Consider the following 22,913-nt stretch of genomic DNA (forward strand, 5'->3'; position numbering starts at 1 on the left):
TGTTTTCTCAAAAAATAGAAGTGTAAAAGTGTATAGTGTAAATATGTACGTATGCATGTAAAACATTTAAAGTTAGTTTCGTTGATTTATTGATTTTGTTAAAGATTTGTTTAAAATTTAAAGCCCATTTGCGTTGCATTGCAGCGGAGAGTAGCTCAAAACTGTATCATGCTTCTTTGTTTGTGTTTCAAGACATTTAGCTTACGATATAAAAATAAATAAATCGATTTTTGTAACTTTTCTTGAGCTGATTCAATGGAGTAGTACCATAATGGCAGACTGGAGGTCAAAGTTCTTGGACAAAAGCGTTTTGACAGCAGAAAGTAGGAAACAAATAGTTGTTTTTGGAAATTAGGGTTTCTAGTTTGTATCTTTTATTTTCAATTATTTGTTTTGTCAAAACACTTTTCTCCAATCTTCTATATTGTATTATCCAACTTCGCTAGAAGAACAGCAACTCTGAGTCCTTGTTATCTCTAGATATCTTTTACGCTTATCAGTTATGTGGCATTTTACAATATTTTTTTACGTTTAACTCTTTTTACTTGCCATACAAATATCGTTGATTATGGTTATGATAACTAAATGCATTTAAATCATCTATAATATTCATACAATCAATTACAGACACACCAACATTAAAATGATGAAGTATACAACATTATCTTTCGCTAATTTAATGCCATCGTGCCAAACGTGCAAATGGCTGTAGTGGTTATTTTATGCTTAGACTAACATACAAAATGCTGCTTAGCTACTCCCAGACAGGCCGATCTTCATAGTCCGCAAAAGTACGATTAGCTCTGTAAGTCTGCGAAATATGCAGGCTTGCCTGGCGGAGCCACAGAAAAAAACATTTGCAATTTTCTCATTTCAACAAATTACACACAGTTTAATACTTGTTGCTTAAATTTTTTGCGCTTGCTTATACAAAATACAACTACGATTTATGTGTATACAGATTAATAATTTCTTAACCATTTTTATTTAGTTTTAATTTTTTTCAAACAATTCCTTGGCGCTTGCGTATTTTATGTGTAGTTTTGAACGTTAGATTTTGCTTTCTCAATGACCAAATATCGAACAGAAGGTTTAAAGCTTTCAATTCACTTTCGTTTCGTTTCGCGTGTTACATTTTTGACTAGCTTGGAAGCATGAGTTAAATTAGAACCTAAAGTGCGGACTCTGAACTGGACTTGAACACAGAATGAAAAGCAAATCGGGGCAGTTTAAAATACGCGGGACATTGGTATAACGTGTTAAAGCTATCGTTTTGTCAGCCAACGCACTCCAGTCGGGTTAGGGGATCGAACCACAATAGAATGTATAAATATCCGCATTGGTTTCAGAAATTATTCAAGGATGAGTTTACATTTATGTGGCCTTTGTCAATAACTTAGTTTTTTTTAAGTATAATAATTAGAACCTTAATCCAGCACATTCGACGTTTACAAAACCTGTCTTAAATCGACCGGAAATCACCTATCTATCGTGGTTTTATCCCCCAAAAATTGGGATTAGGGATGGGGACAGGATCTCGCCCGTTAGCTGAGATCGCACCGTTAGCGACGGTCGCTGCTTCTGGATGTGGATCCGCCTGCAGCTGCCGCTCCTCCACCTGCACCACCACCATTTCCACCTCCACCGGGCGCCTGGTTCACCGTCTGCAGCTCATACTGGTAGTAGCAGTCGCTGCCCACGTAGACGGTGCGCCAAACGCCGTCCACATCTCACATCTGGCGGTATGGGGAGTGCATTTTAAGCCACTGCAACACCAGCGACGGTCCACCCGCCTGGATCTCCGGGGGAATCGTGCTCAGCGGGCACTTGTCAATGTTCAGATACTTGAGGTTTTGGCACAAGGCCAGCTCAAACGGCAGCTTCTCCAAACCGGGATTCTGGTTGATGTACAGATTCTCCAGGCTCTCCAGCGAACCAATCTCCTCGGGCAGGAACTGCAGGTTATTCTCGCTTACAGACAGGTGAGTCAGGTTGCCTAGGTGGCCGATACTGCGCGGCAGCATGGTGATCTGGTTGGTCTGCAGGATCAATCGCTGCAGCTCGTGCAGCAGTCCAATCTCGTGGGGCAGCACCTCGATGCGATTCTCCTCCAGGTCGAGTATCCTCAACCTCCGCAGATTGCCAATCGTATTCGGTATCTTCTTGAGCATATTGTTGGACAGGATAAGTATCTCGAGGTTCTGCAGGTTCATGATATCGTCGGGCAGCTTCTGCAGCGCATTCGTAGCCAGATTCAGCTCCACCATGTTCACCCAAGTGCCAATATCCAGTGGCAGAGCCGTCAGCATATTCTCCTTCATGTTCAGCTTTGTGAGACCCTTGGCCCTCGAGAAAATACCATATGGAATCTTATCAATCCGGTTGTGCTCCAGGTTGATGCTGTAGACATTGGTGAACTGCGCTGGTCCACCTGTGGGATAGCTGGTAAACTGATTCCTCGACAGAGTGATGGTAGTCAGTCCGCTCAAGCTGGCCAGCATGCCATCTGGTAGCTGTGTGATGCCATTGCCCTCCACGTTGAACTCATCCATGCTCTTGCAGTTCTTCAAAGTGGCTGGTACGCTACTCAATCGATTGTACCTCATGCCCAAACGCACCAGCGACTTGAGGTTACCAATGCTATCGGGTATGTCCAGCAGTTCGTTGTGCTGCAGGTCCAGGGCGCTGAGGTTCACGCAGTTGCCAATGTCCTCGGGCAGGTGCTCCAGGTGATTGTGCGACACGTCCAGCGTGGTGAGGTTCACCAGCGCTCCAATGGCGCTGCCCAACTCCCGGATCTTGTTCTCCCGCAGACTTAACATTGTCAGGTTGACCAGCTGGCGCAGATCATCCGCCACGGTGGTGATACGATTGAAGCGCAGGTAGAGTGTTGTTAGGCTGCGCAGCCGGTAGATCACGGGCGGGATCTCCGCCAGCTTGTTGTGCCGCAGATCCAGCACCTTCAACTGGCTGCAGTTCTGCAGGGACTCCGGCAGTGAGGTCAGAGAGTTCTCGTTCAGCGCCAGGTTCCGCAGGCTCACCAGACAGCCGATCTCAGGCGGAAGCTGACCGATCTTGTTGCTGTACAGGTAGAGTTCCGTCAGGTGCACGCAGTCCTTCACCGTGCTGGGAATCACAGTGATTGAGGATTTACTCAGGTCCAAGCGCTTGATGCCTGCGGGGAAGCATATGGAAACATTATAGGTGTTGTATTACAGCGAATTAAAAGTAAATTAAATACCTTTTAGAAAATAAATAAATAAGAATGTATGTATGTATAAAATGGAATTAATTTTTGAAATAAATATTATAGGATGTAAATTAAAATAAATAAAGACAAATTTTTTGTGGTTGAAACTCTAAGTTTTTAAATTTTTTACTAAAACCTATGGTTTGGGAAAAATATATACATTTTAACTAACTAAACTTAAACTCTTTGTACAATAGTAACATTTAATTAATTAAAAAAAAAAACAATATGTACATATATCAACGTATTAATTGATTTAAAATGTTTTGACCTCTGTTTTTAAGAAAATAATATGGGTTTTCCTTTTCAAGTGCCGGTTGCTGATAAGCGTTTTAACTTTGATGTGTCATGGTTATTAATTCACTTGTTAAAATGAATCGAAAAACACTTGCCTTCATCGCGACATCGCTGCAGCGCCTTGATGACATCCTGGTCCGCCTGGATGGGCTTGCTCTTCTTGGTGGTGGGCTTGGGCTTATTCGACTCCGGATGCTTCACGGTCACCATTTTGGGACGCGTTTCGGGCGGCATGATTGCGTTGTTTTCGTTGTGTAGCTGGCTATGGCCGTTGCTGCCGGTCGGCTGATGGCCACCGCCGGTGGATGCACCTGCTCCGCCTGCCCCGTTGGCCGGACTGTTGGCGTTGGACAGCTCCTCCGTACCGGAAATGGCACCTGCTGTGCCCGATCCGCCGGCAAAGCAGAGTGTTGGGGCCTCGGTGGATACCTCAGTGGCCTTGCCGCCGCCGCCGCCGATGCCGTTCCCGCTGCCTCCGCCTCCTCCTCCGCCGCCGCCTTCAGCTCCTCCGCCCGGAACTCCGCCGCTCCTCTCCGCCTGCCCAGTGGACGATAACGATGTGGTCGATGCCGTTGCGCCCGAGGAACACAAGTTCATAATTTTGCCCAGCTTTGCGGTCGGCGGCGACAATGCGTTGCCCAGAAGTGTGCCCAAGCAACAGCAGCAGCAGCCGCAGCCGGAGGAACTCGTTGCTTAAGCCTTGAATGAAAGAATAAAAAACATGATGATCAATAGCGTGGCCGAAAAGCAATCTTTGTATGTTTTATTTTTTCCTGTGTGCAAACGCCGAAGAAGAAAAGGCCGGGATAAAATACACCCGCACTCGTTTATGGCTGCACTTTATCAATTGTGCGTCAGCCGGTCGGCAATCGCATCGTGCGTCATCGTCATGGTGCTGCCACCCACCCATCCTCCTGCCCCACCCAGGCCCGTGCCCGATCCCAATCCACCTCCAGCCGGGCTTTATTACTTTTGCTTTTGTTTGTCAGTCGCCGTCGCTCCTTATTAACCAGTTGACCATAAAGTTTTCAGAAACCCTACACGCAAATCAATAATTAAGCATTCCAACAGTGACGTCAAAAAAAGGCAAACAAGAGCGTTATCGCTGATGTTTCTGACTATGAAATACCCAGTATTTCAATGAGATCATAACTATGTGGTATAAAAAATAAAAACAATAAAAACATTTGTAAAAAAGTAGTTCGAAATACTATGATCTAAATAAATAATTTATGCTTTTCTCAGGTTGATGGCAAGCTATCATGAGATAGTTGCTACTCCAGAAAGAGTCTATTTAAATATTAGAAAAAAGCCACGCATGTTTAGATAAGATAAGATAAAAATCTCCTGCCTGGGGGCCATTAATTAAATTAAATTTCACTTAGTTCCAGGGGGCCACGTACTCTTGAGCTGCTGAGATACTTTAAAAGTTGTCAATGCCGCGGGCCACGTGCAGGCATCGCATCCCTCGTTCCGCCGCCCACGCAGCAACCTTGCCGCCCCCTTCTCACACACCCACTCCGACCGCCCACCACCCACTGCACACCCACCACGTCACACACGGAATGCTCCTGGTATTTCAGCGGCAAATGTCAAGGTCAGCCAGCGCGGGTGTCAGGCGATTCCTGGAAAAGCCAGAGCCAGAGCCAATGCCAAGTCAAAGGTTGAAAGTGCACCGTGGCGATGCCAAGTACCATGTACCATATCGTAGGCCCTGGAACACCGGACGCAGCGTAACCCGAACTGGATTGTTCTTCAAAGCGAAAATTGGGAGACACGCTTCTCGGATTTCAGAGATTTAGCATATGCGAACAATGCACATTGAGGGCGATTTTGAATGGTCGTTCAAGTGGAAGATACACCGAAAAAATACTGTTTTCTCATAGACGTTATGTATCTTGGGTATTAAATACACTAACGTTCTTCATCTTGTTATGTATTTTGCAAATGAAATTAGTGCTTTGGTCTATTCCTAGATATAAACATGATATTTTTGATGTCGTTTAAGTCGAAGATACCCGAAAAAGAGCCTGTTTCCCTATAGAGAAGATCTTGAATGCTGGATATTATGAATCTTAGGTATTAAAAACCGTAACGTTATTCATCTTGTTATTAATTTTGCATTTGATTAATGAAATCAGTGCCTAGCTCTATTTTAAGACATAAACATAATATATTTGTGGGATCGTTCAAGTGAAAGATACACCTGTTTCCCTATAGAGAAGGTCTTGAATGCTTGATATTATGTATCTTGGGTACTCAAAACACTAACGTTATTCATCTTGTTATTAATTTGAAATATGATATCAGTGCCTGGCTCTATTCCTGACATAAACATGATATATTTCTGGGTACGGTTGAATAATCGTTCTAGTGGAAGATACACCTGTTTCCAAATAGAGAAGGTTTTGAATGCTTGATATTATGTACCTTGGGTATTAAAAACATTAACGTTATTCATCTTGGTATTATTTTTGCATATGATATCAGTGCCTGGCTCTGTTTCTGACAGAAACATGATATATTTCTGGGTAAATACCTAGGGCAGAGACTTAGTTCTCAGTGTGCCGGGGATTTGATTCGACTGATCTGCTAATGCTGGGGAATTGTACGCGGCTTACGATAAAGACCCCGTAATGATAGATATAGACCCGGGAGATATAGAGCTGACAGTCTGATTCATGGTAAATTTCCATTTCTTTGATTGCCGCTGCACCGAGGCTCTATTGTTGTTATTGTTCTTTTTTCGCCTTGTTTGTGGGCGGGGAAGCAAACATAAATCGGCACAGATACACATGCTATAGGTGCACAAGAGACACACACAGGCGCGGGAGCAGCCCAATGGGGGGACCACTTGGGAGCAATTCTACTTACTACTTTCACTTAGAGTGCCATCAAAACTTGTTCTTTGTACTCTTGGCTTCTTCCGGTCGGCAGACCACCGCGCGCAGCGTTCTAACAACAATAATATTGTTATTTTATTATTCAATTTGCGTTAGTGACCGCGGAATGGAGGTGCAGAAACATCGATTGTTCAACATTGTCATCGATGATGAGCTGCTATCGCTGCTTTTCCAGCAAGCATCTTAGCAGTGCTGTTAAAATGGAGGGTGCACCAGCTAACAGGGGGGTGTCTCCGCTAACTGCCACTGTTAGCTCTGCACTGCTAAGAAATCGAGTAAAACAGTCTACTGATAAAAAAACCTTTTTAAATATGTTTGCAAAGTGGAAAGAATTCTTTACATTATATATATATACATAATTTAGGTAGTACTTTTTAAATTCAGCTTTAACACAGCGCAAAAATTAACTAAGACTTTAATTATATTGAGAGCATTGTTTATAATCACTTGGCTTTTGAGATTTTTCCTCAATGTACATAATGTCACAATGTTTATTGCTTTTTTTTTTTAAGGGAATCTCCAATGCAATCTAAGGACTTGATGATTTATGCCCTTAGCTTTGACTCTATTTTCAAGGCCTGCCATGTAAACAGCAAGAACGCCAAAATGTATGCAACAAAATGTGGCCCACGCACACCCACTCACGGTCGCCACACACACGGTGCTGTTATACATAATTTATGATACGCAATTAGCTGACATTGCAATGCAGACAATGATTTCCCCCGCTCTACCCAGCGAATAATCAACAATTTTGGGCATCTTGAACAACCAACCTGTTATTGAATCGCCAAGCGAGAAAACTTTTCAGCCTTCAGCGCTGTGGAAAAATCACTGGAGTATATGTGGATTATATCCTTTGTGCTGCTCCTGCCTGCCCAAACAATTTTTCACTTGCGCCAACCAACGTTGACTTTTCTCTACTTTTTTTCTTGGCCTAATATCACTGCCACAACAAGCTTTTCACTTTCTCTTTGCTTCTTTTGTACACTTATACTAAAATTTGTGTTGATTTATTTGTGTGACTTAAAACATTAACGATGTCGTACAAAAAGGATGGCTTTGCTGGGAAATTAACGGAGGAAAATTGGCGATTTTCGTTCGCGGAGGTGACGTGACGCGTGCCTGGAGAGTTGAGAGTTACACATAAATACAGCATTTGTGGCTGCTGGTATATATCCTGCCCGTTCGCATCCACACGCGGTTCCTTGCGCCACACATCGCGTATACGACGCGTGCGCCGTGGCACGCTGGCGCCCTCTGGCGGTGGGTGCCCCAAGCCTAACGCTTTCCAAAAAGGACGCTAGACTAGCAGCTGCAGTTCGTCGTTGGTGATGAATTCACAGGCCCTCTCCGCCACAATGCGATAATCTAAAAGGGGGATTGTAAAAGAATTAATATAGGATTTTTCTAAAACATCAATCACTTTTTCTTTTCATAAGTCGTCACTTTTTGACTGCCTTAAACGTGTGTTTCTAATTTTGCCCTATCATAATATTTTATATCAAGGCAGACTTGTATTTAGATCCAGGACTTACCCTTCTGGTACTTGCAGTTGTACATTCGCATCACACAACTGCTGGCAAAGCTGCGAAGACAACCATCTAGGACGTCCAGAGCACACACCACCCTATAGCCCATGGGACACACATCGTGGCACTTCTTGGCACCTAATGTTGGAAATATTTTACAAAAGTTCCTGAGCCTATTCGAATTTTAACTTACCCGTCAAGGCAAAAAACTGGCCATCAACTGTGGTAAAAAATCCTATCAGCACACAAAAGAGGAATACTTTGTTGCCCAACAAGCAGACAATTTGCATCTTTACTATACAACTGTTCGCGCTGTTTGCCAATTTCGTATTAAAATTGAATTCCATAAAAGTTTTTAGGGACTGTCAAAAAATATATATTTTGTATATTTCGTGTTGTCAATTGTGTCAATATTTATACAATTCTTAAAAATATCCAGCTGCTTCTCCTGCGCCGGGTCATTTTCCCCCTACCTCCTGCATTCATCCGAGTCGCGTGTGCATCGACCTGTTGTGTCTTTTCTCCATACTGGTGAAATAATTTGTATAATTTAATAATCATTTATATTGTAGGTTTTAGTACTCATCTCACCTTCCCGTCTCTGACAGGCATTCCGATCCATTTCGCAGGGATTCCTGTAGGTGCATCTGATTTCCCTGCCATTTCTCACAGTTTTTCCGCAAAGGAATTCAGTTCCACTTCCTGTGCAATTAAGGTTACATATCTGTGCTTTTGAAATTCCCAGAAACGCCACTATTACAACCAGCAGGATCCACTTCATTATAAGACGCGTGCTATAAAAACTGTCCCCAGCTGCTGCTTTGATTTAGTTTTATATGTGATCGGATTTAGGCCAGCCAATGAACTCGATTCGAAAACATATTGTCAGGCCGAAACAAAGGATTCGCTCCCATAAGCCGATCTATATTCTTTTGCACGTGTAACTACGCCGTTTCCATTAAATGTGTGTGCTCACAAACATGACGATCCATCGAAAATAATAGGTAAATTATAAATAAATAAATTTAATCGAAAATATAAAAAAGTGTACTTTTAGGCTTTTTAAAATGCTTATTAGAGCAAGTAAAGAATTACCCATAATGAAATCGTCACCATACGAATTTTTAAAGAACTTTCAATAATGATAACATTTTTTATTTTTGTGTGTATTTCATAATGTTTATTATTAGTTGTTTTCTAAGGACAGGGACCGTTTGAGGGTTCTCCAATATATGCTACAATTTTTGAAAATAAATGTATAATTAATAAATATTTTGTAATAAATTTGTATACCTACCATTGGCATTTTTGCAGGCATACTGGTTCAGATGACAGCGGCTTAGGAAGGTCATTTGTCGATCTCCATTAACTCCGTTGCTGTCCACATATGAAAAAGAGGCACAGACTTGTGGCCCACCTGAAGGACAGTGACCTGGGCAATAGGTCATGCATTGATCTTGAGAAGTTAAAAGCAAAGCTGGCAGAAAATATATTTTATGTACTCTAGAATTCTAGAAGATTTCTTCTACTTCATTGACATACGTTGTAAACATTGATTTTCCCTTTGGCAGTTCAGGGATCCTAAAAGACACGAGTTCTGGAAAACACGGCAAGTCCCTTCCGAAATAGTCCATATAATATTCCTGCCATAGGGATTACATCGAAACTGTAAGTTACAAGCTCCCGTGCAATTTCTGATATAAGCTAAGTTCATATTCAGAAATCCACAAAACAGAGTCCCGAGAACTGAAAGCTTGAAAACATTCATTATTATAATAAGTGATCATCAGACATATTGCGATTATATAGCCTCAGACAACTTTCAGCTGCGCAATAAGTTTTCGGATAAACAGGTAATATGAAAGGCTCTTTATGTTTAATTCAAGTTATTGTAAAGTATTTGTTAACAAATAACATTGCAGAAATCATGACGAATATTTTCTAGATTCAAAAGTTGTTGAGTTTGTAGAGCTTGATTAAAAGCCACTTGGATAAATAATAATATTATTAACTTTAAAAAGAATGTTCAGCCATTTATTTTTAAATATTTATTGATAAATATTTGTTTCGTATGTTTATTTTATGTGCAGCGTCCAATGCGTGGCTCGTTTACATAAGCTGAAAATATAATATTTTATTAAAATTCAATGAGTGAAACTGGAAAACTAGGATAGACCCACCTTGAGCGTTACGACAGGCAAAGCTATCCAGTGAGCAGCGACTTCCGAAGGTCATATCCCGACCACCTGTAGTTCCATTGCTCAACGTGTAGGGAAACCAGGCGCACACTGGAGGAGCTCCCCGGTAACACATCCTCGGGCAGTATATCTCCTTCGAACACTCCTCCCTTGAAGAGGCCACCATGGCTAAAAAGATATGGATTTTATACTTTTAAAAATTGTATTACAAAATAAACTATAATTATACTTACGTGGCAAGCAGCGATTGGCCCTCATGCAATTTTCATTTCCGAAGATGCAGCCGTTCTGAAAAACGCGACAAACGCGATCCACTACTGACCAAACCAGATCCTTGAAGTAAGGATTGCATCTTGCACGAAAAATACAATTATTGGAGCAGCTTGTTGTTTGGGCTTCATTGAGGTGCAAAAATACTCCCAATAAGAGGAAAAATAAAGAGAGCTTGAAGTTCATTTTGATAAAGATGAAAGCAGGTGACTGAAACCCTTTGCTTTGTACCTACTTACTTTTATATTTTTATAAAGATCAACTCATCACAACCAAGTGTTTTGAACTCGATCTTCAACAATTAAGTCCCTGTATAAACAGCTGGGAAAAATATTATTATGCCTTCTGTTACGTTGAACAAAAAAGTTGTTTATGAATTTGGTGTATATAAATAAGTAGTATTACTTAACTTGCGATAATGGAGTTTTACGGTTCCCTTTCGATATTTCATAGAAAAATAAAATATACTAGCTTAAGTTTATATTATTAATAACAGCGGGATCAAATCGGATTTAAAATAAATCCCACCTCAGACATGAACTGTTTACTTCTTTGCCCCAGAAAAAATCCATCAGAGTCTCTCATCTTCATCGATTGCAATAATCGTCTTGAGTTTTTGAAAGTCATTGCCTCTGCGAGTTTCCGGTTTTTGCTTTCAATTCGAAAGTAAAATCTACGCACGCGCAATTTTTCGCTTTTTGATTGACTTTGCCTCGTGAAGGTGTATTAATTCGGCCGAAGAGAAAAAGGCAGCAAGCAAATGTTTGAACCCCTAAAGTAATAAATCTCTGGCTCTGTCAGCTTGGCGACACCGCGTGCGTATCTCGTTGGCCAACTTCAACGCCCACCCGTTGGCCAGCTTTTTTTCGGTTTTAGCCTGGTCCGGCCAAAAAGACATGACAGTCGACAGGTCGCAGCCAAGTGAATGGGAGCTGAGTGTTGGGAGCACGGAGCGCCTGGCATTATTTTCGCCTTACTTTGGCACTGGGACCTCATATTAGGAGTTTGAAATAAAAATAAAAATTTATGAAAAATTAACTTTTCTTGCCATTAAAATAAAGTATTTTTTAAAAAATGTTTTTTTTAGTTTCAATGAAACGACGAGGTATTAAAAAGTTCTAGCTCTGCTTTACAGACTCTTCAAGATTAAATTGAATTTGAAAAATATTTATAATATTCTTTTATATATTTTTTATTTAATTATAAATATATTAGAAATACCAACCGTAAACTAAAAATTATTTGCGAAAACATTCAGTTTTAAAGTTCATTAATTAATTTTTTAAATATTTTGGTATGTTTATTTCAGTGCTTATAACTGCCTACGGCTTATAATAAACACTTTATGGTTTCATGGTATAAGCTTCAACACAGAAACTCGCCTTCTGTTCTTTAGCCCCGTTCTAAAGTCCACTCTATAAGTGCGAAAGTTCTTTCGATTGAACAGTCGATAAACACATCTACCTTGGTTAAGTCGGCAGGGGTCGTTGGTGCTATTAAAGCCCTTCAAAACACGAACCCCTCTTTTATTTCTGAGACCATGCTTGAAGGCCACTTTTACAGGACGTCCCGTTCTTCGATCTGTCAGCATAAATACGACATTGTGACGCCTTTTCTCACCCGTTCTCTTCTGCACAACGTAGTAGTTCTTCTTTGGATAGAGATATGGATAGCACTTTTTACACGATGTTCTTCGAGATTTCGGCTGTGTTCGTATATGATTTTCTGGGGTTTTTCTGGACACCTCATTATCTAGGTAATCACTAATGGCCTGACCGAGTGTCAGATTCAAGACCGCCAAGAGCATCCACACCCACACAGCAGGCATGACCGACTTTCGATTGGAGCTGCTCTGATCTCTTTAGGGAGTTCAAGTGGTGGTCGGAACGAATCGATTTGTGAAGGGAAATGATCGCTGTAAATTGAAATTCAAACATATAATTGTTAACCCGGCCAGCACGTTTTCCATTTGGACTTCACAGCCATTTAGAGTGATCCGAGATCGAGTGAAGGCTATAGCGGTCAACCAGTTTTGCAATGCGATCGGTGGGTGTGGAATTTTTTTGTTGGAGCTGCATAGGCAATTGATCGATGATTCCCCTGAAAAGCTGTTGAACTGCATTCAATTAAAGTGCTTTTTAACAGCTGTATTTGCCCAGAACCTGCTCATCTCTCTGCCTATAAAAGCCCACCAGGCTGTCACTAATCACTCAGAGTAAATCTCACTTTTCTCCGAAAATGAAGTCGTTCATTGTGATCTTCTGTCTGTTTCTCATCTCAGTTCTGATTGAGGCACAAACCCGGCCAGGTTGTCCTCAATTCTGTCCTGAGGTTCATCAACCTGTTTGCGGAGAAGCTACAATTAGGGGACAATTGGTGCGATGTGAGTTCGGAAATGGATGTAAAATGGGGGTCAGCTCCTGCCGCCGTAACATAAGTGAGTAATACATATTTTTATATATATTGAAGTAAGTCTTCAAAATTGCAATCTTTTTTTAGATTGGCGCGAGCGACCCTTGGAAAACTGTGAAAGGCCCTCCCCCATCTGCAGGCAACTTCGCTAATCTATAAATATTTTTTCGCAAATAATGGAGTACATTTTAAAGACTCAGTTATGACGTTAGTTTACCGACTGACTCGTTCGCAAAATAAAATATGGTTTGGAGTTATTGTTGTTCTACACTTAAAAGGTTTTCTGGCTGATTTTTTTGTTTATTTATTTAAGGCTCAGAAACCTTGAAAACTAGGTTTTCCATATTTAAAGTTTCTTAAGTAAATGATCTGCATTTATTTGATTTTATTTCAGCTAAAATTACTGTGAAAAAGACTTTTCTAACAACTTTATTTTTTTAGAAAAAAATTAAAGACAATTTTAAGAATCAAAAAATGTTTATGTCAATTTTAAGAATCGAAAAAGTTTAAACCAATGTTAAGTATAAGTACATGCTTAATTCTATGCAACTGTTTTTTCTTGAGTAAGGTCATTAGTTATTTAAGTGACTTAGTTCTAGAAACGATTTCATTATTAAATATTTTAAGACATCAAAAACGTGTGATCTAATTTTAGGTAATGTGATCTGCGTTATAATTGTTTCCATTTAATTTTCTTACGCTTTCTAAGGAAATGCAAACATTCCCACATCTGTTTTCTCAAGTGACCTTGGCTAACAAATTTCGTAGTATGGTGGGCTCTATAAAACCCATGTCACCCCAATAGCGAGGATTAGTAGCTACTAAGTTTGCTCGCAAATTCCGAGAATGCGTTGCAGAATTTTAGTGCTATGTGCGTTAATTTGTCTATTTGTTATTCTGACCGAAGCTAGGCAGAGGAAAGTGAGTAGTCGTTCGGGATCCAGATCCCTGGCAGCCAGAAACGGAAACAGAATTCACCGAAGTAATGTGCGCCAACGGAGTGGAAATAGACTATCTGCCAGATCATCCAGATCTGCCAGATCTCCTAGATCAAAGAACCTTAAGAAACGTGGACTAAATGCGGGCAAGAAAAACCGGAGACGTCGTAATTTGGCCAAGAAAAAGGAAGGCAGAAGGAAACGTAACGCGGCCAATCGTAAATCCAAGGCCAAGTCAAGTTCCAGCAGTGGTGCGAGTTTTGCTACTCTGCCACTGGATTTCCAACAGAATTTCGTACGGACCACCGACGATTTGCGATCGGAGAAGGTGTTTTTGGCCAGTCGATATGGCTTCAGCTTTGCCAAGACTTCTGGATCCGCAAGACTGAGGAACAGAGCGAACATGGAGTACACCTGCAAGCTGAGCATTGGCACCCCGAAGCAGAAGTTCACCATACTTCCGGATACTGGTAGCTCCAATCTCTGGGTCACAGGACCGCACTGCAGGAGCAAGGCGTGCCAAAAACACAAGCGTTATCGTCCCAAGAAATCCAGTACCTATATAAAAGACGGCGAGAAATTTGGCATTCTATATGGTTCCGGTTCCGTGGCGGGAGTTCTGGCCAATGACACGGTGAGCATAGCTGGACTGACGGTGACCAATCAGACCTTTGCGATGACCACCAAGGAACCGGGAAGTGTCTTTACCACGGCCTCCTTCGATGGCATACTGGGCATGGGCTATACGTCCATCTCCGTGGATGGTGTCACGCCCTTGGTGCAGAACATGTGCGCACAGGATGTGATCTCCAGTTGCAGGTTTGCCATTTGCATGAAGGGCGGAGGCAGCTCGTCCCGAGGAGGTGCCATTTTCTTCGGCAACTCCAGTACCAGCGCCTATAGTGGCTCGCATAGCTATACCTACACTCCGGTGACCAAGAAGGGTTACTGGCAGTTTGAGCTGCAGGCTCTCTACGTGGGCGGCACCAAAGTGAGTGGTGCGGTGCAGGCGATTGTGGATTCCGGAACATCCCTCATGACGGCGCCAACGGCCATCTACAAGAAGATCAACAAGATCCTCGGCTGCAAGGAGACCTCCAGTGGGGAGTGTTGGATGAAGTGCTCGTCGGATGTACCCGACGTCACCCTGGTCATCGGGGGCAAGAAGCTCGTCCTTATGGGTAAAAAGATTATGGTGAGGGTGCAAACCAGCAAGGGTAAAACCATTTGCGTGTCGGTGTTTATTGAAGTTCCGGACGAACCTCTAATCCTGGGCGATGCCTTCATAAGGCACTACTGCACCATCTTTGATTTCACCAACAATCGCCTTGGATTCGCTGCCACCACTTACAAGACATAGGCTAAAGTGTAATCTTTAAAAATGTAAAGACAATAAAGCTGATCTCGCAGAGGGAATCATCAATAATATAAATATTTCAGACTAGATTTTTCATATTTAAAATAAGTACTTACTGATACAATTAATATTTAATATATTAATTAATTACTTCATATGTTCCTAAGTTCTGACCTACCCAATTACCTTCCTAATCAGCCAAAAACAGCTGTGCATTTACATAAGCAATATTCCGGGGAAAATGCAAAAATAGGAAAGGTTATATTTTCAGTTCTCTAAGTGAACTCTTCGAAGATGCTTCGAGCTTGGTTTATTTTAATCGCTGTTTCCTGTTTATCCTTTGCCAATAAGAATGTACTGAAAGTGCCGCTCTATGCTGCGGAAAAAGTATATGGAAGTGATCTTTTCTTCGCCAGAAACCTAACCAAAGGAAGTGAGACCCTTAACCTGAAGCTGCAGACCCACACAAATCTGGCATATTATGGAAACATTTCCATGGGCACGCCCAGGCAACACTTCTGTGTGATCTTCGACACTGGATCTTCGAACACCTGGCTGCCCTCTATCAACTGTCCAAAGAGCAATCTAGCCTGTCAGAGCCACAAAAGATACAATTCTTCGCGATCCACTAGTTACACTCCCGATGGACGCAACTTCACCCTGCGCTATGGCTCCGGCAGAGTGGTTGGTTACCTATCCAAGGACACCCTGCACTTCGCCGGAGCTGATCTACCCGGCCTGATCTTCGGAGAAAGCCTGTTCGTGCAACACTTTGCCTTTACCTCCGTGAGATTTGATGGCCTGGTGGGCTTGGGTCTGGGCGTTTTAGCCTGGTCTAATACGACACCATTTCTGGAACTCCTGTGCACCAAAAAGGTGATTGAGAAATGCGTATTCTCCGTTTACCTTCGACGACATCCTCGAGATACTCCTGGCGGAGAGATACTCTTTGGCGGCTTTGATAGAACAAAATTTGAAGGAAAACTTCATTACGTGCCATTAAGCTTGGGGAACAGCTGGAATCTAGAAATAACCAAAACAGCCGTGGGAACTAAGGAAATAGGAGGAAAAAGCAATGCCATTTTGGATACGGGCACGTCGCTGGTTTTAATGCCCCAAGAATCGTACGATAATCTGCTAAAAGTCTTATCAGCTAAAGTGGAAAATGGCTATAAGGTACTGACGTGTGAGACCAAATCTCTGCCCAACATCAACATACTCATCGGAGGCAAGGTATTTCCCCTGACGCCCGACGATTATCTGATGGAGTTGACACTGGGTCGTAAAAAGCTGTGTGTACTGGCCATTGCTCCCATTAACAGGGGATTTTGGGTGCTGGGGGATGTCTTTCTGGGCCGATATTATACGGTTTATGATGCCACAGCCAAGAGAATTGGACTGGCCAAGGCGGTGAAAGGGGGTAAATAAAAATAAACAGTGGTCTAATTCAAATGAACATAATTATTGTTGTCTGTATGCGATTACAAATACATTTTTTGTGAATTAAAAAGAAAGGTATATAAAATATTCTGTTAATAAATTAAGATGTTAGGTTAAAGCCAATTCGTTAAATAAAATGAACAACAAAGTTAAAACCAACAACCAATTATCTTATTATTTTATTTTATATTAGGCTTTATAATTGTGGTTTGTTATTTTCCACCTTATTATGGTCTGATTTAAAACAGTATAAACAGTATCTTTGTATCTGTATAGACCACTGCTCGCACAATTTAATTTGGTAATTGGCAATTGCTTTGTTTATTCAATTAAATGTACTCGCCCTATTTATCTCTCTTTACGCAAACATTGAAGTGCGTTCAACCACCGCATTAGCCAGTTCCATTTGAATGCCAAACGAATTTGGCCATTAAAGTGCTCCGTTTGCAGGTGCTATAAAACAATAGCTGCCAGAATCTCTGTCAATTAGTTGGAAGGGAATTTACACACGGTTCGGATCGGTTCGATTTCGGTTGCTCAGCGACGATGCACTGCCTCCTTTGGCTGCTGTTGTCCCTGTGGATCTTGTGCCTGCTTGGGCCTGGATCACAGGCTCAACTGATCCGCATTCCCATGCAATATCAGGCCTCCTTCATGGCCAGTCGTCGTCAACATCGCGCCGGAAGAACAAATCTATTGGCCAAATACAATGTGGTTGGTGAACCGGAGATTACCTCTAGGGATAGTCTAGGAGCCACGGAAACTTTGGATAACCGATTGAATCTGGAGTACGCTGGACCCATCAGCATCGGATCGCCGGGTCAGCCCTTCAATATGCTGTTCGACACGGGATCCTCCAATCTCTGGGTGCCCAGTGCAGACTGTTCATCCAAGAACCTGGCTTGTCAGCACCATCATCGCTACAACTCCAGTGCCTCGAGCAGCTATGTTCCGGATGGCCGGAGGTTTGCCATAGCCTACGGAACTGGCAGTTTGTCGGGTCGACTGGCCCAGGATACGGTGGCCATTGGCCAGCTGGTGGTGCGTAATCAAACCTTTGGCATGGCCATGCACGAGCCGGGCTCAACCTTTGTGGACACCAATTTCGCGGGGATCGTGGGACTGGGCTTTCGAGCCATAGCTGAGCTGAGAATAAAGCCACTGTTCGAGAGCATGTGTGATCAGCATTTGGTGGATGAGTGCATATTCTCGTTCTACCTCAAACGCAATGGCAGTGAACGGATGGGTGGTGAGCTACTGTTCGGTGGAGTGGATAAGGCCAAGTTCTCGGGATCGCTGACCTATGTACCGCTCACCCATGCGGGATACTGGCAGTTTCCAATGGATGGCATCGAACTGGGCGGCAGGATGATCAGCCAGAATCGACAGGCCATTGCCGATACGGGCACATCTCTCTTGGCAGCTCCTCCCAGGGAGTATCTGATAATAAATAGCCTTCTAGGCGGTTTGCCCACTTCGAATAACGAGTATCTGCTCAACTGCGCGGAGATCGATAAGCTTCCTGAGATAGTATTCATCATTGGAGGTCAGCGATTTCCCCTGCAGCCCAGGGATTATGTTATGAGCGCCGCCAATGATGATGGCTCGGTGATATGTCTGTCCGCTTTTACCCTGATGGAGGCAGAGTTTTGGATTCTGGGAGACGTGTTCATAGGGCGCTACTACACCGCCTTTGATGCTGGCCAACGGCGGATCGGTTTTGCTCCAGCCGCCTGACAACACGTTTCGCTTAGTTTTGTTGCCAATAGCCACAAACATCTGTTCTATTTAATGACAAAACTTGGACATAAAACGTGGCCGGAGAGAAATCACGAGAGTTGGCTACAGAGAGAATAGCGATTCAAACTCGTTTTGTGGAAAATAACAGCTGACCGACTCACGTTCGGTGCGGCGAGCCCATCGAATGAATATTATAATTAATTACCTAAGCAATTCCCTGACAAAGGGTTATCTGTGTTTTTTATCAATCTTAAGTTAGGCAACAACTATACAACCCTCTTTACTAGAAATATTACTAGGTAAACGCAATGTTTTATATAAAAATTAAGTAAATCTTTTTCATTTGGTTTCTGAAAGCTTAAACTTTATAAGTTTTAAGAGTACATTTTGAATAAGATTTTATCCTCACGGTATTAATTTATACATGGGTATTTCCCGGGCTATCTTTCCGCAATCGACTAATATGTGTGAAGTAGCTAAAACAATAATGCAAACAAAATCACCTTCATGTAGCCGGTTTGTGACGTTTCTGAATTAATATAGGCATTCATTAAGACCTCTCGGACCCTAGGAACGCCCCCTAGCTGCTAATATAAAAGAGCATCACGCTTTATGGCTAGTCAGTTATAGAAAACCACTCAATATGAAGTCGTTCTTATCTCTGTGCCTGCTGATAGCTCTGGCTTTGGGCCAAGTTAGTGCTAGTTGCCCCGAAAACTGTCCCGATACGGAGGAAGTCGTCTGGGCTCTTGGAGATGGTTGCAATGTGTTCCGCAACAAGTGCTACTTCGACAAGGAGAACTGCCGGCGAGATACAGGTTGCACCCATTTTATAAGTACATTTTACTAGATTTTAGAAGCAAGTCTTACAGCGTTGACCATCACCACCAAGGAGGAGTGCCAGCAATACTGCGCAAACGCTTGCCCTCAGAACTACGACCCTGTGGGAGGTATATATAAGGGCCAGGTGCGAAACTTTGGGAATCTGTGCGAAAAGATTGTTCACACCTGCCGGACTGGAGAAAGTAAGTGCAAGAAAGGGACTTTATAAGAAAAATATGTTGTTCTAACTACCTTTGTTTTTACAGCCTTTGTCTAGTCAAAAATTAAAAATGTAAAGCCTCAAAGCGTGTATGCAAATAAATGAATTTACAAATGTGTAGGTAACGAAAATAGTTTTTGTGTTTTATTTAAATTTTAGGTTTTTAGGGTTTTAAAAGTTACTACAGATGTTATGTATAGAACCACTTTTGTGTTGAAAGATCTTGGCCAGTTTTTTGGTAGTTTTTCAAAACTTTTTAATTATTCAAAACATTATCGCTAAAACCCCCACAATTTTTTTTTTGCATAAATCAAGATAAATAAACAATTCCGAAGACAGGCCCCTTTCCAACAGATATAAAACCGGGTCAAATGAAGAGTTTGCTCAGTTCATTCGCAAACCTGGTTGTTTGAAAAATATTTGCATATATGAAACGTGTATAATTGTAGCTGGGGGTTTTGCCTTTAAGGGAAATAACAAAGTAAAACAATATTGTCTGCAAGATACATCTATAGGCAGTAACGCATCTAGATTCATAGCTTTTAAAGAAGAAATTATAATCAAGCTTGCCAAGTCCACAAACAGCCAGTCAAGTCAGGTAAAGGTCTGCCGAGCCCACTGAATAATTTATGTTACGTTACTTCTGATACTGAGACCTTCGAGAGGTATACTTGATTTCGCTAACAGTAAGAGTGATTTAATTTATATTTTAAGAAATAATCTTGTGAAACACTTGCCATTTATCAGAAAATGTGTGGTTTATTAGTAGTTACAGACACCTTTTATCAACGCAGATAGTTCAGTTAATTAAAGTGAACAATAGAGTAATTCATTGGCGATCAGACTGCCAGGCATACGATGTGCAAATTAGATAAAACGATAATACTCGGAAAAAATCCCCCACATCTGGCGAGCATGTGACGTTTTAGATTTATAGGAATCTTCATCGCCCCTCGGAAACCTATAAAAACGAGAACGCACCTGTTCAGTTCATTCGCAAAATCAAAGGCTAGCAGAAAGTTATTCGTTATGAAACCGGCTATCTTTACGTGTCTTTTACTGGGCCTGGCCTTCAGCCAAGTTGGTGCCAACTGCTCTGGAGATTGCCCCGAAACGGAGGATGTTGTTTGGGCCCTTGGTGCCGGCTGCAGTGTTTTTCGCAACAAATGCTACTTTGACCTGGAGAACTGCCAGCGCAAGCCAGGTGATATATTGGAAAATAATTGAATAATAATGTAAATGTGAAGTTAATAATTAAATCATTGTCGTAGCGTTGACCATCGCCACCAAGGAGGAGTGCCAAAAGCAATGTGCGGATATTTGCCCTGCGATCTACCAGCCGGCCAGTGGAACGTACAAGGGTCAACTTCGCAATTTTGGAAACGAGTGCGAAAAGAGGGCTCACACTTGCCGAACTGGCGAAAGTAAGTGCTTTTTAGAATGAGTAATCTTTTGCCTAATTCTTTTTAAATTCCCTTTAACAGCGTTTCTGTAAAATACGCATCGAAAAAGCGAATAATGCATCATGATAAATAAGAAAAATAAAATGAAGAAAAAATAAAACAATGTAAGAATAAAATTATTTCGTCTAACTAGTGGGGGATTTTGGTTGATAATTTATCATAGAATTGCACAGTGTGTTTCTAATCGCAATTTGATCATTTAGTATTTCTAAGTGCTCATTTACTAAAATAGAGCTTTTGCTTGTGAAATCGTATTTTCCACAGAACTAATTAATTACTTACTTAATTAGGTACTTATTTAATCCGTAACTGTAGACCCTATATAATCTCATCAATAACAGAAATAAAATTTAATTAGTAAGCTAATTTCGCAAGCTACCGATTCATCATATAAAATAAAAAGGACTACAATACGTTGCATCTCAAACTGCGTCCCAAACTCACCGAAATATAATAAATAATTCCGCGCAATGAAAGCATACGTTACGGTGTGCCTGATTTTTGGCTTTGTCCTTAGTTCCGGCAATGCCGCCTGTCCGGAAACGGAAGATGTTGTATGGGCTCTCGGGCACCGTTTAATAGGCTGTCAAAATTTTCGCAATAAGTGTTATTTTGAGGAAGCAAAATATTCAGGTGGGAGATAATTCGCATTGATATTGGAATATACTTATTTTTTTTAAAGTTTTCAATATAACTACCAAGGAGGAATGCCAGAAATATTGCCTCGGTCTTTGCCCCCTTATTAGAAGTCCGACGACAGGCAAATATAGGGGAGATACTAAGGTGTTCATCAATGACTGTCTTAGACGTTATCATAACTGTCGCACTGGTGAAAGTAAGTAGAATAAAAGAAATTAAAGTGTGCAAAATTATAGACTAATGGTTGGATTGCTTACAGCTTACATTAAAAATCACGCGATTTCCTAAATCTGTACATTAATATAGATTTTGTATAGAAAAAAAAAGTTTGAAATAAACTTCCTTTTTTAACAGAGCTTAAAGTGTATATCATTGCGTAGTTTGGGTACACTCTACTAATAATTCTTCAGTAAGTTAATATAAAAAACTTATTATGAACTTTTGATTTGAAAGACCTGCAATGCAATACAAACATGTAATACCTACAATAAATTTTTAACAAATCGATTATTTTTAAGAAGCCTAAAAGAGGGAATCTTGTATTTATGTTCCTAATGTTTAAATCTTAAAAGGCAAGATAAATAATATAGAATTATTTACGACAATGGAGTAGTTTTTGTAATTTCCAGAGAACTGGCACGCTGACCACAGAATATCGGAAATTGTAGACCCAATATAATGTTGTATGGGGTCTCAACAATAAGATGTTGTATGGGGTCTCGATATCCGTAGAAACTACTGTGAAAATTTTCGCAATAAGTGTTACTAGACGAAAAAAAAATATCGCATTGATATTTGAAGTTACTTATGTATATTTTTTTAAAGGCCTCAAGATTACTACCAAGCAGAATTGCCAGAAATATTGCCCACCGGGTTGCATCCAAATGAATGGGCCGACGCCTGCCAAATATTGGGGACACACTAGGGTGTTCGGCAATGACTGCTCCTTCATAACTGTCACTCTGGTGAAAGTAAGTGAAATGAAATTAATTAATGTGGGCAAAGTTTTAAACTAAATATATTATTACTTACAGCTTATGTGTTAATATAGATATTTGTATATCTTGTGCTTAACATATACTGGGGCTTTATACAAAGGTAATTAGTCTTTTACTTACAGTTGCGAATTGTCAAGAAAGTTAATATAAAAACTAAGTAAATTATTAGCTTAATTATCGTACCGGAAAAAGACTATTTGGCATGTATGGTAAGTTGTTGGTTTGTTTATCGGACTTTCCGGCTTAATCAGGTAATTTGACAAACAATTTAGGACAAGGATTAACTACAGTACACTTAATATACAATATTTAGTTTAGGCACTTGTATAAATGTTTTGGCAAAACAAACTCTACTTGCTTATTTTATTTGTCAACAAAAACAACTCCAGACCGAATAATAACATATTTTGTTGTTTCGTATTTTTGATAAAAAT

The 22,913-nt window shown here is 41.1% G+C and overlaps 12 protein-coding genes and 1 long non-coding RNA gene across 15 annotated transcripts; 7 read left to right on the plus strand and 6 right to left on the minus strand.

Annotated features, from left to right (window-relative positions):
• Positions 1-863: 863 nt before the first annotated feature.
• Positions 864-4,144, minus strand: LOC108024692 (leucine-rich repeat protein soc-2 homolog). Its single transcript, XM_017094771.3, has 2 exons — positions 3,643-4,144; positions 864-3,175 (listed from the first exon to the last, which is right to left on the minus strand). Exons 1-2 carry the CDS (start codon positions 4,142-4,144, stop codon positions 1,731-1,733), a joined length of 1,947 nt encoding a protein of 648 aa, XP_016950260.1. The 3' UTR covers positions 864-1,730.
• Positions 4,107-8,330, minus strand: LOC108024693 (uncharacterized). The gene is made up of 4 exons (XM_017094772.3): positions 8,176-8,330; positions 7,989-8,120; positions 7,227-7,821; positions 4,107-4,246 (listed from the first exon to the last, which is right to left on the minus strand). Exons 1-3 carry the CDS (start codon positions 8,327-8,329, stop codon positions 7,754-7,756), a joined length of 354 nt encoding a protein of 117 aa, XP_016950261.2. The 5' UTR covers position 8,330; the 3' UTR covers positions 4,107-4,246; positions 7,227-7,753.
• Positions 8,331-8,334: 4 nt separating this feature from the next.
• LOC108024482 (uncharacterized) lies at positions 8,335-8,780 on the minus strand. Its single transcript, XM_017094402.3, has 2 exons — positions 8,574-8,780; positions 8,335-8,510 (listed from the first exon to the last, which is right to left on the minus strand). The coding sequence occupies exons 1-2, from the start codon at positions 8,761-8,763 to the stop codon at positions 8,452-8,454; spliced, it is 249 nt and encodes an 82-aa protein (XP_016949891.1). The 5' UTR covers positions 8,764-8,780; the 3' UTR covers positions 8,335-8,451.
• On the plus strand, positions 8,547-10,204 carry LOC127011506 (uncharacterized). Of its 2 annotated transcripts, XR_007764496.1 has the most exons (6): positions 8,547-8,619; positions 8,728-8,986; positions 9,297-9,480; positions 9,554-9,650; positions 9,703-9,835; positions 10,073-10,204. It is a non-coding gene; the product is annotated as an uncharacterized LOC127011506 (long non-coding RNA). The 2 variants fall into 2 exon arrangements; XR_007764497.1 differs by lacking the exons at positions 8,547-8,619; positions 9,703-9,835 and having other exon boundaries at positions 8,749-8,986; positions 10,073-10,200.
• LOC127011505 (salivary glue protein Sgs-5-like) lies at positions 9,045-9,843 on the minus strand. Its single transcript, XM_050888434.1, has 3 exons — positions 9,525-9,843; positions 9,280-9,459; positions 9,045-9,217 (listed from the first exon to the last, which is right to left on the minus strand). Exons 1-3 carry the CDS (start codon positions 9,748-9,750, stop codon positions 9,180-9,182), a joined length of 444 nt encoding a protein of 147 aa, XP_050744391.1. The 5' UTR covers positions 9,751-9,843; the 3' UTR covers positions 9,045-9,179.
• LOC108024420 (salivary glue protein Sgs-5) lies at positions 10,016-10,671 on the minus strand. Its single transcript, XM_017094337.3, has 3 exons — positions 10,414-10,671; positions 10,163-10,348; positions 10,016-10,100 (listed from the first exon to the last, which is right to left on the minus strand). The coding sequence occupies exons 1-3, from the start codon at positions 10,634-10,636 to the stop codon at positions 10,063-10,065; spliced, it is 447 nt and encodes a 148-aa protein (XP_016949826.1). The 5' UTR covers positions 10,637-10,671; the 3' UTR covers positions 10,016-10,062.
• A 955-nt stretch (positions 10,672-11,626) lies between these two features.
• Positions 11,627-12,375, minus strand: LOC127011504 (uncharacterized). The gene has a single exon (XM_050888433.1). It carries the CDS (start codon positions 12,276-12,278, stop codon positions 11,802-11,804), a length of 477 nt encoding a protein of 158 aa, XP_050744390.1. The 5' UTR covers positions 12,279-12,375; the 3' UTR covers positions 11,627-11,801.
• LOC108024324 (uncharacterized) lies at positions 12,319-13,115 on the plus strand (the record flags this gene model as incomplete). Its single annotated transcript, XM_017094225.3, has 3 exons — positions 12,319-12,496; positions 12,732-12,887; positions 12,950-13,115. Coding segments are annotated over 3 exons (399 nt in total), but the record flags the coding sequence as incomplete, so codon positions are not given.
• A 151-nt stretch (positions 13,116-13,266) lies between these two features.
• On the plus strand, positions 13,267-15,389 carry LOC108024325 (lysosomal aspartic protease). Its single transcript, XM_017094226.2, has one exon. It carries the CDS (start codon positions 13,709-13,711, stop codon positions 15,158-15,160), a length of 1,452 nt encoding a protein of 483 aa, XP_016949715.1. The 5' UTR covers positions 13,267-13,708; the 3' UTR covers positions 15,161-15,389.
• Positions 15,390-15,425: 36 nt separating this feature from the next.
• On the plus strand, positions 15,426-16,935 carry LOC108024438 (cathepsin D). Its single transcript, XM_017094356.3, has one exon. The coding sequence runs from the start codon at positions 15,452-15,454 to the stop codon at positions 16,583-16,585; it is 1,134 nt and encodes a 377-aa protein (XP_016949845.1). The 5' UTR covers positions 15,426-15,451; the 3' UTR covers positions 16,586-16,935.
• Positions 16,936-17,081: 146 nt separating this feature from the next.
• LOC108024373 (lysosomal aspartic protease) lies at positions 17,082-18,842 on the plus strand. The gene has a single exon (XM_017094277.3). The coding sequence runs from the start codon at positions 17,144-17,146 to the stop codon at positions 18,332-18,334; it is 1,191 nt and encodes a 396-aa protein (XP_016949766.1). The 5' UTR covers positions 17,082-17,143; the 3' UTR covers positions 18,335-18,842.
• Positions 18,843-18,951: 109 nt separating this feature from the next.
• On the plus strand, positions 18,952-19,510 carry LOC108024374 (U-Kazal-Dg21.2). Its single transcript, XM_017094278.3, has 3 exons — positions 18,952-19,155; positions 19,210-19,362; positions 19,426-19,510. The coding sequence occupies exons 1-3, from the start codon at positions 18,981-18,983 to the stop codon at positions 19,434-19,436; spliced, it is 339 nt and encodes a 112-aa protein (XP_016949767.1). The 5' UTR covers positions 18,952-18,980; the 3' UTR covers positions 19,437-19,510.
• Positions 19,511-20,358: 848 nt separating this feature from the next.
• On the plus strand, positions 20,359-21,837 carry LOC108024469 (U-Kazal-Dg21.2-like). 2 transcript variants are annotated; one of them, XM_050888441.1, is made up of 5 exons: positions 20,359-20,583; positions 20,651-20,803; positions 20,864-21,475; positions 21,525-21,677; positions 21,741-21,837. In XM_050888441.1, exons 1-3 carry the CDS (start codon positions 20,409-20,411, stop codon positions 20,872-20,874), a joined length of 339 nt encoding a protein of 112 aa, XP_050744398.1. In that variant the 5' UTR covers positions 20,359-20,408; the 3' UTR covers positions 20,875-21,475; positions 21,525-21,677; positions 21,741-21,837. The 2 variants fall into 2 exon arrangements, with proteins under 2 accessions (XP_050744398.1, XP_016949877.1); XM_017094388.3 differs by lacking the exons at positions 20,359-20,583; positions 20,651-20,803 and having other exon boundaries at positions 21,185-21,475.
• The last annotated feature ends 1,076 nt before the right edge of the window (positions 21,838-22,913 follow it).

This window comes from Drosophila biarmipes, chromosome 3R (assembly GCF_025231255.1).
Source record: "Drosophila biarmipes strain raj3 chromosome 3R, RU_DBia_V1.1, whole genome shotgun sequence".
Lineage (NCBI taxonomy): Eukaryota > Metazoa > Arthropoda > Insecta > Diptera > Drosophilidae > Drosophila > Drosophila biarmipes.

Bases quoted from the DNA above. Each gene is read 5' to 3' on its own strand.
- LOC108024692 (XM_017094771.3), bottom strand. From the start codon at position 4,144: ATGAACTTGTGTTCCTCGGGCGCAACGGCATCGACCACATCGTTATCG. The intron at 3,176-3,642 runs GCAAGTGTTTTT...GCTTCCCCGCAG, and splicing joins GCAGCGATGTCGCGATGAAG to GCATCAAGCGCTTGGACCTG.
- LOC127011505 (XM_050888434.1), bottom strand. From the start codon at position 9,750: ATGAATGTTTTCAAGCTTTCAGTTCTCGGGACTCTGTTTTGTGGATTT. The intron at 9,460-9,524 runs GTATGTCAATGA...ATTTTCTGCCAG, and splicing joins GGAAAATCAATGTTTACAAC to CTTTGCTTTTAACTTCTCAA. The intron at 9,218-9,279 runs GTAGGTATACAA...CAAAAATTGTAG, and splicing joins TGCCTGCAAAAATGCCAATG to CATATATTGGAGAACCCTCA.
- LOC108024438 (XM_017094356.3), top strand. From the start codon at position 15,452: ATGCTTCGAGCTTGGTTTATTTTAATCGCTGTTTCCTGTTTATCCTTT.
- LOC108024420 (XM_017094337.3), bottom strand. From the start codon at position 10,636: ATGAACTTCAAGCTCTCTTTATTTTTCCTCTTATTGGGAGTATTTTTG. The intron at 10,349-10,413 runs GTAAGTATAATT...ATATCTTTTTAG, and splicing joins GGCCAATCGCTGCTTGCCAC to CCATGGTGGCCTCTTCAAGG. The intron at 10,101-10,162 runs GTGGGTCTATCC...TTATATTTTCAG, and splicing joins TGCCTGTCGTAACGCTCAAG to CTTATGTAAACGAGCCACGC.
- LOC108024469 (XM_017094388.3), top strand. From the start codon at position 21,313: ATGAAAGCATACGTTACGGTGTGCCTGATTTTTGGCTTTGTCCTTAGT. The intron at 21,476-21,524 runs GTGGGAGATAAT...TTTTTTTTAAAG, and splicing joins TGAGGAAGCAAAATATTCAG to TTTTCAATATAACTACCAAG. The intron at 21,678-21,740 runs GTAAGTAGAATA...GATTGCTTACAG, and splicing joins TAACTGTCGCACTGGTGAAA to CTTACATTAAAAATCACGCG.
- LOC108024325 (XM_017094226.2), top strand. From the start codon at position 13,709: ATGCGTTGCAGAATTTTAGTGCTATGTGCGTTAATTTGTCTATTTGTT.
- LOC108024374 (XM_017094278.3), top strand. From the start codon at position 18,981: ATGAAGTCGTTCTTATCTCTGTGCCTGCTGATAGCTCTGGCTTTGGGC. The intron at 19,156-19,209 runs GTTGCACCCATT...CAAGTCTTACAG, and splicing joins GAACTGCCGGCGAGATACAG to CGTTGACCATCACCACCAAG.
- LOC108024373 (XM_017094277.3), top strand. From the start codon at position 17,144: ATGCACTGCCTCCTTTGGCTGCTGTTGTCCCTGTGGATCTTGTGCCTG.
- LOC108024482 (XM_017094402.3), bottom strand. From the start codon at position 8,763: ATGAAGTGGATCCTGCTGGTTGTAATAGTGGCGTTTCTGGGAATTTCA. The intron at 8,511-8,573 runs GTGAGATGAGTA...TTATTTCACCAG, and splicing joins TGCCTGTCAGAGACGGGAAG to TATGGAGAAAAGACACAACA.
- LOC127011504 (XM_050888433.1), bottom strand. From the start codon at position 12,278: ATGCCTGCTGTGTGGGTGTGGATGCTCTTGGCGGTCTTGAATCTGACA.
- LOC108024693 (XM_017094772.3), bottom strand. From the start codon at position 8,329: ATGGAATTCAATTTTAATACGAAATTGGCAAACAGCGCGAACAGTTGT. The intron at 8,121-8,175 runs GTAAGTTAAAAT...TTCCAACATTAG, and splicing joins CCAGTTTTTTGCCTTGACGG to GTGCCAAGAAGTGCCACGAT. The intron at 7,822-7,988 runs GTAAGTCCTGGA...TCCCCCTTTTAG, and splicing joins CAACTGCAAGTACCAGAAGG to ATTATCGCATTGTGGCGGAG.